The sequence below is a fragment of the Schistocerca cancellata genome, chromosome 4 (assembly GCF_023864275.1).
Source record: "Schistocerca cancellata isolate TAMUIC-IGC-003103 chromosome 4, iqSchCanc2.1, whole genome shotgun sequence".
NCBI classification, from domain to species: Eukaryota; Metazoa; Arthropoda; class Insecta; order Orthoptera; family Acrididae; genus Schistocerca; species Schistocerca cancellata.
This window is the reverse complement of record NC_064629.1, coordinates 185,963,226-185,982,202: the sequence shown is the minus strand read 5'-3', so window position 1 is coordinate 185,982,202 and position 18,977 is coordinate 185,963,226. Positions and strand designations below refer to the sequence as shown.

The 18,977-nt window shown below is 39.2% G+C and overlaps 1 protein-coding gene across 1 annotated transcript in view; it reads left to right on the top strand.

Moving 5' to 3' along the window:
* The window catches only part of LOC126183614 (WD repeat, SAM and U-box domain-containing protein 1-like), a 218,763-nt gene that overhangs the window by 47,038 nt on the left and 152,748 nt on the right, over positions 1-18,977 (top strand). Inside the window, exon 6 of the mRNA XM_049925730.1 lies at positions 16,040-16,278. Coding sequence (XP_049781687.1) covers positions 16,040-16,278 — 239 coding nt within the window. The remainder of the gene's footprint in view (positions 1-16,039; positions 16,279-18,977) is intronic.

Here is an 18,977-nt window from a genome sequence, read left to right as displayed (position 1 = left end):
TTTGATGTCTCAGAATGCGTACTATCAACCAGTCCCTTATTTTAATCAAATTGGGTCACAAATTCCTTTTTCCCCCAATTCTGTTCAGTACCTCCTCATTGGCTATATGATATACCCATTTAATCTTAGACATTATTCTGTAGCACTACATCTCAATAGCTTTTATTGTCTTCTCATCTGAACTGTTTACTGTCCCTGTTTCGCTTCCATACGAGACTACACTACAAACGAATACCTTCAGAAAATACTTCATAACACTTAAAGCTATACTCACTGTTGTTAAATTTCTTCTTCAAAAATATTTTTGTTGCCATTGCTGTTATCTGTTTCCATCCTCTCTGCTTCAGTCATTATCAGTTAGTTTAGTGCCCAAATAGCAAAACTCATCTACTACTTTTAGTGTCTCATTTCCTAATCTAATTTCCTTACCATCACCTGATTTAATTCTACTGCATTCCATTACCCTTGTTTTGCTTTTGTTGATGTTCATCTTATATCCTCCTTTCAAGAGACTTTCCATTCCGTTCAGTGCTCTTCCAAGTCCTTCCCTGCCTGAGAGAATTACAAGTCATTGACAAATCTCAACGTTTTTATTTCATATCCCTGAACTTCAATTCCTTCTCCAAATTCTTTTTAGCTACTTGCTCAATGTACAGATTGGCAGCTGCTGCAACTTGGTGTGCTGGAAGAGCTTCCGAAGGTCATGTACCTGTGGTACCAGTACTCTAGTACTGTCCCCTCCTTGTGGATCCTGTCTGCTCTGCAGGAAACATGGGATCTGTCATTCTATGTCCAACTGACTGACAGGCATCTCAATAGTAGATCTAGGCATCCTGTACTGGGTAAACATGCATGGGGGGACTCAGGGTGTTATACTGAGTCACCTAACCAACAAGTTTGAAGTGCCGTGTTTCACTGGAATGGAAACTGAGCTAGTAGGACTCACTTCACCTGTTCTGGAGGAACTTGCTTTGTCCCATGTCTTGGGGAGGCAAACACAAAAGGGTTGGGTCTATTAATCATTGGCAGTTCAGACTTATGGCAAATAATGGTACCTATTACAAAAATGGCAGCAAGGGACAGGAAGGATCACCAGGTACACTCAGTGTGGATGCCTTGGGGCTTCATTCAACATGTTGAAGAGGCTAATCTGGCAGCCATAGTGGGACCTGGATGCAGCCAACTGCAGATTTTGGCACACGTTGGAACAAGTAACCCTCTGAGGTCATATTTGGATCATTCCAGCAACTGGCAGAGAAGGTTGAGAAGACCAGCCTTGCACATGGACTTTCAATGAAGCTCACAATTTACAGCATTATTCCCAGAACTCATCATGGTCCCCTGGTGCTGAGTCAGAGGAAGGACTGAACCAGAGACTTCAAAGGTTCTGTGGCAAGCAAGGCTGTGACCCCCATAGGGTTAGTTGTGCACTACAAATCAGAGGCTGCTACCTAGGCAGCTGATCATATGTGGGGTGCACACAAGGTTTTTTTGGATTAGGCAACTTTTCATCCAGTCCAGATAATGACAACTGTAGAAGACCCAGAAGTGTAAATGTAAGGTGCAAAACAATGCCCCCTACAGGCGAGAGTATTAAAGGCAAGAGTATTAAAATCCGAGTAGTTAACTGCCAAAGAATTTGCATCTAAGTGCCAGTATGTGAAGTGCTCCTGAAGCACAGTGATGCACACACAATACTAGGTACAGAAACCTAGTTGAAACTTGAAATTGATAGTAGTGAGATTTTTGGGGAAACTTTAATTATTTATGGAAAAGATAGGCTAATGGGAAATGGAGGTGGTGTATTTGTCACAGTAGACAAGAAAGTCAAACCCATCGAGATTGAAACTGAATATGCATGTGAGATTGTTTGGGCAAGACTCAGTATCAGGGTTGAGCATAAAATGGTAATTGGATCCTTCTATCACCCACCAGACTCACCTCCTGATGTAACTGAAAGCTTTAGAGACAACTTCAGTTCACTTGTATGTTACTTCCTCAATCATTCTGATTACTTCAATCACCCAACAGTCAATTGGGAAAATTATAGTTTTGTTAGTGGCAGGCATGGCAAGACATCGTGTTAAACATTACTAAATACCTTCTCTGAAATCTACCTAGAACAGATACTTCAGAACCCCACTCCTGTCAGAAATGAGTTAAACCTAATGGCAACAAAATAGACCTGACCTCTTTGAGTGTCCACATAAAAACTGGTATCAGTGCCCATGACACAGTTGTGGCAACAATGATTATCAAAGTACAAAGGACAACTAAAACAAGTAGGAAGGTATATATGGTCAGTAAAATAGACGAAAAAAGTGATAATGTTTATCTCAATTAGGAACTTGAAATTTTCAGCACAGGTCAGGAGCATGTAGAGGAACTACAGCTCCAGTTTAAAAGCTTTGTTGACCATTCACTGGATAGATGTGTACCTAGTAAAACAGTTTATAATTGGAGGGCCCTCCATGGTATACAATCACTGTAAAAAGCTTCTAAATAAACATAAACTACTACATAATAGGAGTAAAGCAAAGCATAGGGCTATAGATAAAGAGCTGCTAAGTGAAATGCATTTGGCTATCAAGAGAGCAATGCAGGAAGCCTTCAGTGACTACTATAGCAGAATATTGTCAAATTATCTTTCAAAAAACCCACAGAAATTCTGGTTGTAACTTATTGTCCAGTCACTCGTGAGTGAGACAGGAACTGAAGTTGAGGGCAGCAAAGCAAAAGTTGAAATGCTTAACTCTGTTTTCAAATGTTCTTTTACTAAGGAAACCAAGGAGAATTGCCCCAGTTTAATCCTTGTACCTCAGCAAAAGTGAGTGAAATAAGTGTTAGTAGTGTTGAGAAACAGCTGGAATGTGGCTACGAAGGCTTTCCCGGTGTAATAATTGATAATATTCTTCTCGGGTACTGTTCCGGCGAGATCGTGCACCAGCACTCTCACCTGAAGATGGCGGCCAGTTGGACCGCGGAAATATTGTGTCATGAAGACGTTATGATCCGGCTGCACACCCGAGAAGAATATTAACAGCTGGAATCATTAAAATTGAACAAAGCTCCAGGGCCCAGTGGAATCCCTGTCAGATTCTACAGTTAGCCCGTCTTCCAACCATAATCTATTGTAGCTCCCTCGAATAAAAAACAATGCCCAGGAGTTGGAAGAAAGCACAGATCACCCTGGTGTGCAATAAGAATAGTGGAAGTGATCAACAAAACTATCATCCATTATCTTTGACATTGATTTGTTGTAGAATGTTAGAACATATTCAGAGCTCAGACATAATGAGGTATCTCGAGCAGAATGACCTCCCCCTTGCCAACCAGCATGGATTCCAAAGACATTGGTCACACGGATCCCAACCCGCACCTTTCTCACATGACATTCTGAAAGCTTTGGACCAAGGCAATCAGGTAGATACAGTGTTTCTTGATTTCTGAAAAGTGTTTTACTCAGTACCATATATATGCTTATTTTCAAAATTATAACCATATGGGTCATCAAGCAAAATTTGGGACTGATTGAGGATTTTTTGGTAGGGAAAATATAGCATGTTACCTTGATGGAGAGTCATTGCCAGAGGTAGAAGTAATTTTGGGTGTGCCCCAGTGAAGTGTTGGGACCCTTGCTGTTCGTATTGTATATTAATAACCGTGTGGCAAATATTAATAGTAACTTCAGATTTTTTGCAGATAATGCAATTATCTGTAGTGAAGTGCTTTCCAAAAGAAGCAGCATAAATATTCAGTCAGAACTTGATAAGATTTCAAAGTGAGGCAAAGATTGGAAACTTGCGTCATACGTTCAGAAATGTAAAATTGTGCACTACACAAATTGGAAAAATGTAGTACCCTTTGACTGTAATATCAATGAGTCTCTGTTGGAATCAGCCAACTCCTGCAAATATCTGGGCATAACACTTTGTGGAATATGAAATAGAATGATCACATAGGCTCTTTGTAGGTAAAGCAGATGGTAGACTTTGGTTTATTGGTAGAATACTGTGAAAATGCAGTCAGTCTGCAAAGGAGATTGCTTACAAATCACTGGTGGCTCAAATGTGTGGGACCAGTACCAAATAGTACTGACAGTGGATACTGAATGCACACAGCAAAGGGCAGCATGAATGGTCATAGGTTTGTATGACCTATGGGGGATGTACCCTCTGCCATGCACCACTACACAGTGGTTTGTAGAGTATAGATGTTGATGTAGACTGAATAATATCAGGGATAGGCTACAACCTTGGCTCACTTCATTGTCAACCACTGCTTCCCTTTCACTGTACTTGACTCTTATAACTGCCTGAAATCTTTTGCTCCCTGAATTGTACACCTGCTGCCTTCAGGATTTCAAAGAGTGCATTACAGTTCACACTGACAAAAGCTTTCTCCAAATCTACAAAAGCTATGAATGTAGTTTGCCTTTTCATAAAGCTTGTAAGATAAGTTGTAGGGTCAGTATTGCTTCATATGTTCCTACATTTCTCCGCAATCCAAACTGATCTTCCCAGAAGTCAGTTTCTGTGAGTTTCTCCATTCTTTTGTAAATAATTCTTGTTACTATTTTGAAACCGGTTTAATAAGTCATTAAAGCAGTAGTTCAATAATATTCGCACCTGTCTGCATCTGCTTTAATTTAATTGGATTTATTACAATCTCCTTGAATTCTGAGGGTATTTTGCCTGTCTCATTCATATTGTATACCAGGTGGAATAGTTTTGTTATAGCTGGCTCTTCCAAAGCTATTAGTTGTTCTGAAGGAATGTTGTCTATTCCATGGGCCATGTTTGTACTTAGGTCTTTCAGAGCTTTGTCAAATTCTTCCCACAGTGTCATATCTACTATCTCATCTTCATCTGTGTCCTCTACTCTTTGTATAATATTGCCTTTAAGTAAATGTCCCTTGTATAGACCTTTTATATGCTTCTTCCATCTTCCAGTTGTCCCTTCTTTCCCTTCTCCACTTAGTACTACCATATTTACCTAAGTATAAGACGATCCTGAGTATAAGATGCCCCCCCCTCTCCCTTTTTTAAGAGGTTGCTTCAGAAAAAATTGTTTTTAACACATTATTATTAATCAAAATTACAAACTTTTTTATGGACATGAAATATTTGCCAGAAAGTTCACACCTTACATCTTCTAAACTGATGCCATTTATTGATTTTCTACATTTTTATAATACTAGGAGAAATAAAATAATCAAAAAGAAATTGTTTGTATCATTATAATCTTCATTGGGATTGATTTTCCTTCCTGTTTCAACCGAATGTCACCATCTTGTTCTAAAGCTGATAAAAAGCTGTTAATGTTTTTACCCGTTGTTTTAACACTTGAGTGGCAACTGAATTTCTCATTTGCAATCCATTTAGTAAATCATTACAGTCTCTCATAACCAGGTAAAATATTGTTCTGGATTCTGTATCAACTAATGTTTTTTTAAGGACAACATTTCTTTTTTTTGAATGTTACCTTTGGTTAAAAAGTGGCATTAATGTTTGTATACGGTATCCATACATGTATAAGAACATTTATTGCAAACCTGTTCAAACACAACAAAATTTTAAATGGCAATTGAATTTAACAGAGCAATGGCAATTTTCTGTTGTAGTAGATATTTAGTAGTTTCTCGTGTATCTCTGGCGCTTGTGCTGCATGAGTCAGTGTCATGTGTGATTGTTCGAGCAACGTCGATACTGTATCAAGTGCTTCAGTGTATCAGGAAATCTCGAGCCTATTGGAATGCGAGTGTAATTTGCTGAGCCCTGCCCTTCCAGAATCTTCAATGTAAATCTGCATGTGAATCCAATAGCCAAAGCTTCATCTCTAAATGTAAGACAGCCCTATAAATCTAAGACTGTCCTTATATACTCTACTAAACAATGTAAAACTGAGGACCTCAGCAACAATAGTTTAATCTGCGAATATAAGACTACCCTGTATTTTTCTAATGACATGTTTGGGAAAAAAACCTAATCTTATAAACAGATAATTATGGTAGTTTTCCATCTGAGCTCTTGATATTCATACAGCTGCTTTTCTTTTCTCCAAACATGTCTTTAATTTTCCTATAGGTGGCATCTTTATCCCGTAGTTATATGTACTTCTGTATCCTTACATTGATCTTATAGCCATTCCTGCTTAACCGATTTGCAGTTTCTGTCAGTCTCATTTTTTAGACATCTGTATTCCCTTTCAACTGCTTCATTTGCTGCATGTTTATATTTTCTCCTTTCATCAATTAAATTCAGTGTCTTCTATGATATCCGAGGGTTTCTACTAAGCCTTCATTCTTTGCTGCCTGCACCATTTCATCTCTCAAAGCTACCCATTTGTTATCTACATCTACATCTACATTTATACTCCGCAAGCCACCCAACGGTGTGTGGCGGAGGGCACTTTACGTGCCACTGTCATTATCTCCCTTTCCTGTTCCAGTCGCGTATGGTTCGCGGGAAGAACGACTGTCTGAAAGCCTCTGTGCGCGCTCTAATCTCTCTAATTTTACATTCGTGATCTCCTCGGGAGGTATAAGTAGGGGGAAGCAATATATTCGATACCTCATCCAGAAACGCACCCTCTCGAAACCTGGCGAGCAAGCTACACCGCGATGCAGAGCGCCTCTCTTGCAGAGTCTGCCACTTGAGTTTGTTAAACATCTCCGTAACGCTATCACGGTTACCAAATAACCCTGTGACGAAACGCGCCGCTCTTCTTTGGATCTTCTCTATCTCCTCCGTCAACCCGATCTGGTACGGATCCCACACTGATGAGCAATACTCAAGTATAGGTCGAACGAGTGTTTTGTAAGCCACCTCCTTTGTTGATGGACTACATTTTCTAAGGACTCTCCCAATGAATCTCAACCTGGTACCAGCCTTACCAACAATTAATTTTATATGATCATTCCACTTCAAATCGTTCCGCACGCATACTCCCAGATATTTTACAGAAGTAACTGCTACCAGTGTTTGTTCCGCTATCATATAATCATACAATAAAGGATCCTTCTTTCTATGTATTCGCAATATGTTACATTTGTCTATGTTAAGGGACAGTTGCCACTCCCTGCACCAAGTGCCTATCCGCTGCAGATCTTCCTGCATTTCGCTACAATTTTCTGCTGTACTACTACTGTATCCGTTCTCCTGTTTAAGTCAATTGTTGTTCCCTCTGAAACACTCAAAAACCTCGGTTCTTTCAACTTATCCAGCACCCATCTCCCACCTTTTGCAAATTTTTTTCAGTTTTAATCTACAATTCATAACCAATATATTGTGGTCAGAGTCCACATCTGCCCCAGGAAATGTCTTAACAGTTTGAAACATGGTTCTGAAAGCACTTGTCTTACAATTATATAAGTAAACCTTCTAGTGTCTCCATGTTGTGTCCATATATACATCATTCTTTCATGATACTTAAACTAAGTGTTCGCAATGATTAAATTAGGCTCTGTGCAAAATTATGCCGGACAGTGTCCTCTTTCATTCCTTTCCTGAAATCCATATTCACCTGCTATTTTTCCTTCTCTTCCTTTATCTACTATCAAATTCGAGACCGCCATCACAATTTTCATCTCCCTTAAATAATCTTAATAATTTATTTTATCTCATTATACATTTTTTCAATCTCTTCATTACCAGTGGAGCTAGTTCGCATATAAACTTGTGCTACTTTGCTGATTGTTGGCTTCATGACTGTCTTGGCTACAATAATGCGTTCACTGCGCTATACTGTGTGAAATAATGATAGAGCAGGAATAGGTGCAATAATGAATAAGAAAAATGGCCATATAGTAAAGAGTTATTTGTGTCAAACAGAAAATATATTTTGATGATCAGACAAAATGGGTGTGCAGCAGGCACTGTAATTACACATACCAGTGAAGTTAAAGATAGATATGATAGTATTAGTGAACTGCTAAAGCATGTCAAGGGGGGTGAGAACTGGATAGGAGAACAAGTGAAATAGTCTTCAAAGAGGTGTGTAAATGCAGCTGGAAAAGTACTGAAATTGGATCAGTAGCAGATGAGATACTACAATTAATAAAGAAACAAAAAAAGTAAAATAGTTGAAAGTGAATAACAGCTATACGGGGTGTTAAAACTATCCAGTATTACAGGGGATGATAGTATGCATCAAAGCAAAACAAAAATGTCTAATGACCAAAGGTCCGACAAAGCATATGTTATGACATACAGTATGTGATCAAAATATCCGGACACCCCCAAAAACATATGATTTTCATATTAGGTGCATTGTGCTGTCACCTACTGCCAGATACTCCGCATCAGTGACATCAGTAGTCATTAGACATCGTGAGAGAGCAGGATGGGGCGCAGTGCGGAACTCAGACTTCGAACGTGGTCAGGTGATTAGGTGTCACTTGTGTCATATGACTGTACACGAGATTTCCACATTCCTAAACATACCTAGGTCCACTGTTTCCATTGTAATAGTGAAGTGGAAACGTGAAGGGACACGTACAGCACAAAAGCATACAGGCCAACCTCGTCTGTTGACTGACTGAGACCGCAGACAGTTGAAGAGGGTCGTAATGTGTAGTAGGCAGACATCTATCCAGACTATCACACAGGAATTCCAAACTACATCAGGATTCACTGCAAATACTGTGACAGTTAGGCGGGAGGTGAGAAAACTTGGATTTCATGGCAGAGCAGCTGGTCATAAGCAACACATCACGTCGGTAAATGCCAAATGGTGAGTCGCATGGTGTAAGGAGCATAAACATTGGATGATTGAACAGTGGAAAAACATTGTGTGGAGTGACGAATCATGGTACGCAATGCGGCGATCTACTGGCACGGTGTGGGTGTGGTGAATGCCCAGTGAACATCATCTGCCAGCGTGTGTAGTGCCAACAGTAAAATTCGGAGGTGGTGGTGTTGTGGTGTGGTCATGTTTTTCATGGAGGGGGCATGCACCCCTTGTTGTTTTGTGTGGCACTATCACAGCACAGTCCTCCATTGATGTGTTAAGCACCTTCTCACTTACCACTGTTGAAGAGCAATTTGGGGATGGCGATTGTATCTTTCAACAAAATCGAGTACCTGTTCATAATGTAAGGCCTGTGGTGGAGTGGTTACATGACAATAACATCCCTGTAATGGACTGGCCTGCACAGAGTCTGACCTGAATCCTATAGAACACCTTTGCGATGTTTTGGAATGCTGACTTCATGCCGGGCCTCACCGACCAACATCGATACCCCTCCTCAGTGCAGCACTCAATGAAGAATTGGCTGTCATTCCCCAAGAAACCTTCTAGAACCTGATTGAACATATGCCTGCGAGAGTGGAAGCTGTCATCAAGGCTAAGGGTGGGCCAACACCATATTGAATTCCATCATTACCGATGGAGAGCACCACGAACTTTTCAGCCAAGTGTCTGGATACTTTTAATCACATAGTGTATGAACACATTGTTCATAGGAGGTGCTCTTGTGATGTCATCCGTGGCAATGCATTACTTGTCCTAATTCGAATGACTACCCGATAATTAAAGTCAGTTACAACCCCTGGCATGGAATGCTGCAAGGTAGGAAGGCCCCACAAACATGAGGTGGCAGATATGAGCACCGTTGTTGCATTGGCGCACCATTTCATACCAAGGTCAACAGCGTGCTGGGATAATGCCATCCAGTATTGATGTAAACATTAGTTGTCTCAGTTCTCTGCAGTGAGTTGTCCCTTTTATGTTGCGTCATTGTCCTGTAATCTTGTTACATCTGTTTACATTCGCGTACATTTCTCCTAACTCGAAGTGCGTACTGTGATGTTTGGCTTACTTGTCCTGTAATCATGTTACATCTGCTTACATTCACATACGTTTCTCCTAACTTGAGGTGCATACTGTGATGTTTTGCCTATTTGCATGTTTGTGGTGCAGTACAACATGTTTCCTCTCTTGCAGATACTGTGACAAAACCTAGCAATGGGGGCCTTTCATTCCACAAGGAAAATGGCAGACATAATTTGCTGCTATAGTTTAGCAGATGGAGTTAATCTGAGAGCCCATAACCTGTACACTGAACGATTTCCAGCACTGAGTACCATCTGTTAAGCTCTTCAGCCGATTGTTACAGCATGTTGGGGAAACAGGTTCCGTAGCACCCAACAAAGTAGACGGTTGAAGGCCTCATGTGGTTTGCACGCCTGAAATGGAGGAGCATGTTCAAGGTGCAGTGGAGATGTTCTTGTTGATAGATTACTAGGGCCATACGTGCTACCACAGAGATTAACTAGTGCTCATTATCACTGCTTTCTGAAGAATGTGCTGCCTTTCTTACTGGAACATGTGCCATGTCAGGACAGGCTACAGATGTGGTTCATGAATGATGGTGCCCCAGCACATTTCCTCTGCATTGTGCATCAGCAACTGACAAAGACATTTGAAAACTGGTGGATTGCCCAGGGAGTTTCCATACCTCGGCCTGCTCGTTCCCCAGACCTAAATCCTCTAGACTTATGGTAATGGGGACACATGAAGCAATTGGTGTATGCCACTGCAGTAAATGATGTGCAGACCGTACACAGTTGTGTCTCCCATGCATCTCGGCACATTCAGAACCAACCAGGGCAATTTCAGAGTGCATGAGCCCTTACATAGAAGGGTAGAGGCTTGTGTTGAGATGAATGGTCATCAAGTTGAGCACATCCTCTGAACAAGTGCTCATACATCAGAATGTATGCTTTATAGGATCCATGGTTATAAGATATTTTTCTTGTTTTGATGCGTACAATCATCCCCTGAAATAATGGATATTCCTTTCCTGTGCAGGTCACTCAGTGATGAAACTATCAAGATATGTAGAAAAGGTAAAGAAAATTGATGGATAAAAGATATCATGAAAGAGATACAAAATTGAAACGAAATTCTGCACACGTATGGTGTGGTATTAACAAACAGTCAATTTAGAGACCACAGAATAAGGAGCTAAGGAGCACAGTCATTAGAGATTAAAATGGGGTGTGCCAATTGAAGTAGAAATAAGGTGCAAAGTTGGAAAAACTACTTTGAGAAACCATGAAGTAAACCAGGAGAAACTAGACCAATTGAAAATAAGGACATAGTGCTAGAAGATGAGGTGGCAGATACAATACTCTTTTCTGAACTTCAGTAGCTTTCCATCAACTCAGAAGAAACAATTGCCCAGGTATTATTGAAATACCAGTGGCACACTACCTGGAATCAGGCCAAGGGGTGGAGCATCAAATTTTATAGCTCACAAATGAAATTTGGATAACTAGAGATGTTCTATCAGATTTTGAAAAGAATATAATTGTTGCACTTCTGAAGAAAGCAAGAGCAGATAGATATTACTGAACATCAGTGTGCTGTCACATGCATAAAAAATACTAACAAATATACTATATCAAACAATGAGCTGGAAAATTAAGGTGTATTAAGAAAGGACCATTTTAGCCTTAGGGAAATAAAGGGCATTCAAGAACGCACTTTAGCACTGGGAGTAATGATAGAGGGCAGATTTAGGAAAAACAAGGATACATTGGTATAAGATGTTTTTCTCTCCAATGCAGTGTGGTATCAACTACAGAGATAGAAGGGTAATAACTTCTCTTTACACAAAGCAGACAGGAGTTATTAGCATTGATAGAATGATACAAGAAGGCTAAATCAGCAAATGTGTAAGGCAGAATGGCTCTTTTTCACTACAGGTATTCAGTTTGGGTTCAAGGGAAATTTAGGAACTCATGAGGCAATACTGACTTTATGACATATCTTATAAGGTAGACTGAGAAGGCTAAACCTACATGTATAGCTTGCATTTGTGGTTTAGAGAAAGCTTTTGACGAGTAAATTCATTGAAATTCTGAAGATGGCAGTGGTATATAAAGGACTTGAAAGTTTACGTGCAACTTGTACAAAAACCAGATTGCATTTGTATAGTTAATAAAATATACCTGTAACCTAGAAGTTACAATAATGGACAGCCACTGACTTAATGTCTATTAATAATTCATTTATATGATTTGAAAAACATGAAGGTGAAGTAGTAGTTGAGGAGAGAGAGAGAGAGAGAGAGAGAGAGAGAGAGAGAGAGAGAGAGAGAGAGAGAGAGAGGGGGGGGGGGGGGGGGGTTGTGGCCTATTCCTGATGTCATTTTATCTTTACATGGAGCAAACTGTGAAGGAAACCAAAGAGAAAATTGGAAAGGGAATTAAAGTTCAGGGAGAAGAGAATTAAAACTTTGAGATTTGCCATTGACAAGGTTGAAAGCTGAGGTATTGGAAGAGCAGTTGAATGGACTGGATAGTGTATTGGAAAGTGATTATAAGATTAATATCATCCAAATTAAAATAAGGATAGTGGGATGTAGTCAGATCAAATCCTGTGATACTGAGGGAATTAGATTAGGAACTGAGATACTAAAAGTAGTAGTCAAATATTGCTACTTTTGCAACAAAATAACTGATGTCTGAACTAGAGGGAATGTAAAAGTGTAGACAGACAACAGCAAAGAAAGTGTTTCTGAAATAGAGAAATATTGTAATGTACAGTGCAAATTAAAGTGTTGGGAAACTTTTTGTGAAGAAATGTGTTTGGAATCTAGCCTTGTACAGAAACAAAACTCAGATGCTCAGCATTACAGACGAGAAGAGAAAGTGTTGAAATGTGCTGCTATAGAAGAATGCTGAAGAATAAATGAATATATTGGATAACTAATGAAGATTAGTGAATCAAACCAGGGAGGAAAGAAATTTATTGTACAAACTGACTAAGCCGGCTGGAGTGGCCGAGTGGTTCTAGGCACTACAGTCTGGAACCTCGCGACCGATACAGTCGCAGGTAGGTTCGAATCCTGCCGTGGGTATGGATGTGTGTGATGTCCTTAGGTTAGTTAGGTTTAAGTAGTTCTAAGTTCTAGGGGACTGATGACCTCAGTAGTTAAGTCTCATAGTGCTCAGAGCCATTTGAGCCAAACTGACTAAAAGAAATGGTTGGTGTGATAGGACACATGGTGAGGCATCAAGAATTTGTCAGTTCAGTAATAGATGGAAGTGTAGTAGAAATGGCAGGGGAGACGAAGGCCTGACTACAGTAAGCAGCAAAGAAGTCTTTGGACTGGCAGTCACCAAAAGTGAACAGGAACTGAGTTGGGTGCTTAGTGGAATCAAATGTGTGCCACCTCATAGCTATTACATGCATATAAACAAAAAGGGAACTATTGTATTGGTGTGCACATCAGGTGGACATGCTGAATGACTGAATGTTTAACTGGGGCAAGGGTCCATTAAAGAGATGAACAAATTTTGCTGTCTCAGAAGAAGAACAGATAAAGAAGGAAGTTGCAAGAGGGACATATTAGAAAGGATTGCGTGAAGCAAGAAAGCTTTTTATAAAATGAATCGCCTACTGAGACCCAAAAATATTAACCCCAAGACTAAAAAGAGATTTGTGATAATCTATTTTTTGAACATTGTTTTAACTGCATCTTTGTCACTGAATTTAAGTCAGTTACTGTTAATGTGATTATCACAATATGAGCTAGTGGTATGCTCTTGAATGTCTCTGTGAAAAGAACTGAACAATTTACTTTTAGAAACATAACTGTTTCATATATGTGCCATGACGGTATTGTAGTTAATTGTTATTCTCTGAAATTCTTTCTACAAAATTGTCAGTACATCCAATAGATTTTTCTATGGCATTATCTGTGTACGTAAGTGAACATTTACTCTAGTTGATATACAGAATAATACGTAAGTGAGACCTTAATATTTTTTTGGCATTTTCTGTAGCTAAACTTGAAGCTTTACGTACTGGTCATATCGGGTCATTGAGTACCGACTGGCCACCATGTCATCCTCTGGCATTGGCACCGTTCAGATCCATTACGGAGGGGCCCGTAGTCAACGCACCGCCCTCCCATCCGTTGTTGGCTTCCCAGACCTCAGAGCCACTACTTTTCATTCGAGTAACTCCTCAGTTGTCATCATGAGGCTGAGTACACCTCCTTCCAGCCTTCTCACTGAGGAAGAATCCCTGACTGTACCAGGAATCGTACCTGCGTGCTCCGCGTAGCAGTCTGATGTACTGATCACTGAGCTATGAAGACGATTTAGCAGTATCTCACTAACAAATTTTAGGTCATTTTCCTCACCTAAAAAGATACTTCTCAACCTGGTAGTATTAAGGGCATATCAAATCACTGATGCCACCACCTTGAAACAAGAATTATATTACCTAAAGAATGCATTGGCAACAAATGGTTGTGACATAAATCCAATGAACAGAGCTGTGAAGTGGAAGAAAGTAGTAGGCATGAAGGGGAAAGAGAAGAGATTACTGTGACAATTGGTTTTTCCTCCTCAGATTTAAAGGTCTGAATACAATTTTTCCAGTAATTATAAAAGAAGAAATGTTTTTAAGATCTACTGAAACCACTACCAATACTTGGAGTTTATGATATTAGCTGCAAGTGTAATCAAATGTATGTAGGGGAGAAACGTTGTGCAGTTAAACTATACTTGGAAGGTGAAGAATGACATGTGTACCTCAAGCAACCCAGCAAGTCAGCCATAGTTAAACATAGTGAAAACTGTGATCAGAATATAGATCTTGATAATGTTCACATTTCAGCATAAGCACCATGTGAGTGTAAACAAAAAGTCAGAAAAGAAGTCAAGATTGCAAAGCACCCAAAGAGCTTTAATGGTGATGACAGTCTTAGGCTTCTGGCAGCATGGCTTCTTGCCCTTAGTACTATGCTGGTGTTACTGGCATTTGCTAACATAAATTCAAACAAGGTACCACCCACATCCCACCCTCCAGTAATAATACATCAGTTAATCCTTCCACCAAACATGGCAAAGCCATTCAGTGACCTTTCCTAAACATTTATGGTTATAAACATACAAAATACAATGTGTAACTTGGCGAAACTTTGACAGTGCGCCACAGTGTGCATCCAGTTCCTAGAAGAAGGTTTCAACAAGGAGGCTGAAATGTCGAATTAGAAGATTCTAGTATGGTGACATGGTGTGATTACTCAAGAACTTTAAACATAGTCAGGAGTGGGCATGAAAGCCTACATTATAATCAGAAAGAATACATTCTCCAACAAAAAATGATGCTGTCTTTGTGGCCAATCTGGACACTGTTCATTAACACATTAAAGACAAGACAAATGGTGGGAATACAAATTATTTAGTTTCCAAATAGAACACAAAATAGTGCAAATAAAAAGTATAGAGAATGACAGAGCCAAGTTACATCCTAGTAAGTACACATAAAGTGACAAAACTAAAGTCCACCGGGTCCAAATATCAAGTGAAAGTCAGTATAACAGGTTATAGTCAGTTTGAACACAATGCAGATGGAAACTTACAGAAGGCTGTATGGGCTGTACTGTGCCTTATAAATACTACTAACATATTGACTCCCTGTACTAAATCAATGGTGGTACCAGTGTCATTCATGGGACACTCTCTGGATCATACATCTCCCTATGGGCACAAGAAGTGGTCCACTTGAATTGTGAATGACCAACTACAAATGCTATCCACATTTAGGTTTTATGCAGTATCATTCAGACAATGGAGGCAAATACCAAAGCATATTTTTTAACCAAGGAATGTGTGATTTATTCCCTGCTATAAGTGTTAGAATTTTTCTGAATAATTGTGTACTTGTGTTTACACCAGTTCCCATCAAGGACTCGTATAGCCTTTTCAAATGTTTTGCAAAAAATGACAAGGTTTATTTTTACACTAGTACTTGAATTAGCGAGATCTTTTCCTTGTGGATGCACAAGTGATAATTGTTTCTATTTCGATGAGAATGTGACTTATTAATAAGGAACTCGATACTGATCAACCCATCAAATTCCTTCCTCTGGCAGGTTGTGTAGTTTGCTTTGTAGCTGGTGTTTGTTCATCCATGAGAAACCACAACAGGGCAACAACAAACGTACATTTGCCAGTATACAGAATATTGTGTGTGTAATCGGTAATGGTGTACATACTATTATCTTTCTTTTTAGAGAGCAATGAAGAGCTGTTTCATCGTTATAACTTTGCCACTTGTGGTAATGACCATCTGGTGAAACTTTGGGAGCTACTTGTGGGAAAGAAAGAAAAACACCACACCAAAACTCCTCTACAGCTTAAAAGTGTTGTGTCAATGGAGGGACACTCTTCAGCTGTTACATGTGTCAGGTTTTCACCCAGTGGCTCATATATTGCATCTGCAGGAATTGACAAGATATGTTGTATCTGGGATGTAAGTGATGGATTTCCTTGCCATAATTAAAACTCACATTATAAAATTAGAACTTTAATAAATATAATAATCAGCACTCTTTGAATTTAGTCTTAATCTGTAACTTGTGAAGGTATGTGGTAGAATTTTCGTTTTCTTTTGAGCTTTTATTTTAATTTTAATCTTCTGTATAATACCATCTCCACATGAAATCTGAGCTGTAGTGTTGTTGCCAAACTGTGCACAGCAGTTATATTACAGTGAGAGTTAAAATTTTTCTTTCCGTCCATTTTTATTTCCATATTTGTCTTATGCTGTCATAATTTTTTTATTTTCTTATAAATACACACATTTTACAGAATGTATGTATCAATTCCATTTCATTACTCTGTCACAAAGTTGTAGAATACAACTGCTAGATGACTCTGTGAAATGAGTGTTGCATATGATACATAAACCTAACAGCAAGCAGTATCTTGCAACATGTCATGTTAATACAAAATTACAAATAATATTAAAACACACATCAGTTTATTTAAAATAAAGGGTAGAGTAGTAACTTAGCCATGTGCAAATGAAAAAAAAGGGTTGATATTTTTGGTAGAATAAGCAGTGTGAAAAGGATTGAAAGGAATGGAAGTAAAAATGTGGAATAATTAAATTTCAGCAAGAAAATAGAGTGAAACTGCTATTGTGTCAATGCAGTTATGTATGCTTCTGGATATTTTTTTCTTGTTTGCATCACTGTTGTTGTGCAAGTCTCATTGCAGACGAGGATTCTCTGCATTTACTTGTTCCTAACCACACTGAAACGAAAAAATTGTGCTGTCCATTTATTTAGTTCACATAAGACAGAGCATCAGATATTATATGACAACTTTGTTGATCAATATGCCTATCCAGTATACAGCTGTCGTGAGTAAATAAGTGAAATTTATTTTAATGCAGAGTTTTTTACAATTTTTAAAATTTGAAAACTTCCGTGAACATCAAAACAACATTCTGTGCAAGTTTGGTGAAACTGCATTTATGGCATTCAGTGGAGTGTACTTGCATGCATCTTCACCAAATGCAAATACACAATTAACCATAGTCCAACATACTAATAATTTTTTTGTAGACTCACACATTCTAACCCAGTCAGAAGTGGCTATTGACCGAAGTACAGGTTAATATTCATTCATATCTTTGCTTCAAGAACCCCATATACTCCATTCATTCCAGTCATACAAAGGACTGTTGTTTTGCTATACTTTTGAGAGGAACTTATTTGAATTTATGGTCAACTGCTTTCTAGCACAATATGGTACATTGTTGTATGTTTATTCCCATTTTTAAAAAAAAGATAAATTTGTTAATTTTATCTTCACAATGTGGTTTATTGCCATGAATATTTTTCTTAACACCTCTGGGGAGAAACATAATTAAACTCACTAATAAGTCTAATGAGAGTATGTTTAAAATAAAAATCTGTATTAAGTTGATAAAAAGGAGAGTCCAACCTGGAAAAGGAATAGAAAGGTCACCCACTATATTCTTGAGGCATTAAGTGGTCAGTGGACACACAAACCAGACTGAAAATTTTGCTAAGCATCTTCATAGCTAACTGATACACAACATGTTCAAAATGACACACATATACATAAGGGTACTATTGTCCCATTATACTTGTGCTGCAGTTTGACTGAGGTGAGGGGCTTGTATTGGGTGGAGTGGGTGAGAGGGGAAGAGAGGGAAGTGTGACTTGAGGGCTGAGAGGGAGAGGCAGCAAAGCAAAGGAATAGGAATGTGGCACTGGTGAGGTGTGGGGAGTTGCATGTGGCATATAGTGAAGTGGAAGAGTGCATTTTGAAAGGGAGAAGGAGACTGCAGAGAGGAGAGACAGTGAGTGTAAAATGAGAGGAGAGAGAGTGAGTGTAAAATGAGTGAAATGAGGGACGTGGGAATGGCAGTGGAGGTGGGGGTGGGATGGGCTAGCAGAGATTGAGGATAAGAGATTTGTGGTATTCGAGGAAGTGTTGTAAGGTTTATTCCTATCTAAATACCTCACAGAAGCTGTGTTTTGGGGTGGAGTGGAGGATATCCAGATGGCACAGGTTTTGAAGCAGCCATTGAAGTCCAGCATGTTCTTAGTAATGTCTTCTTCTGCTGGTTGGCCATTCCTGCTGTTACACACAGTTTGGCAATGGCCATGCATTTGGGTGGGCAGTTGGTTGTTGGTTGTATCTACATGAAAGATTGTGCGGAAGTTCAAGCAGTGGTGGTTTATTGACATGACTGCTTTTAGGTGGTAGTGCCCGTGATAGAGTAGGGGATGCCTGTTCTAGCACTGGAATAGGATGTGCTATGTGAGTGCACAGGGCAGGTCTTGCACCTTGGTCTTGTACAGGTATATGATTCATGTGGCAATGTGTTGGGAGTACACCATAGATATGGTTTTTTTTCCCTACTTGAAACAGTTGTGGGTATCTACTGACATGTCCGATGATCTCATGTCATAGACACTGGTAGAATAAAAATAAACAAACAAAATCAGTGATGTAATAATATTTTAGTGCACTTATTTTTAACTGAAAGACGTCTTTCTGTTTCGAAATTGCTGTTCAATAAATGTATGTTGTCTCCATTGTGTTTTTAAAATCATTTTCATGTGAAGAAAGACTTTGAAAACACTAATAAGATCATAGGCATCTAGAAAATTTCACAGAATTCATCAGGAT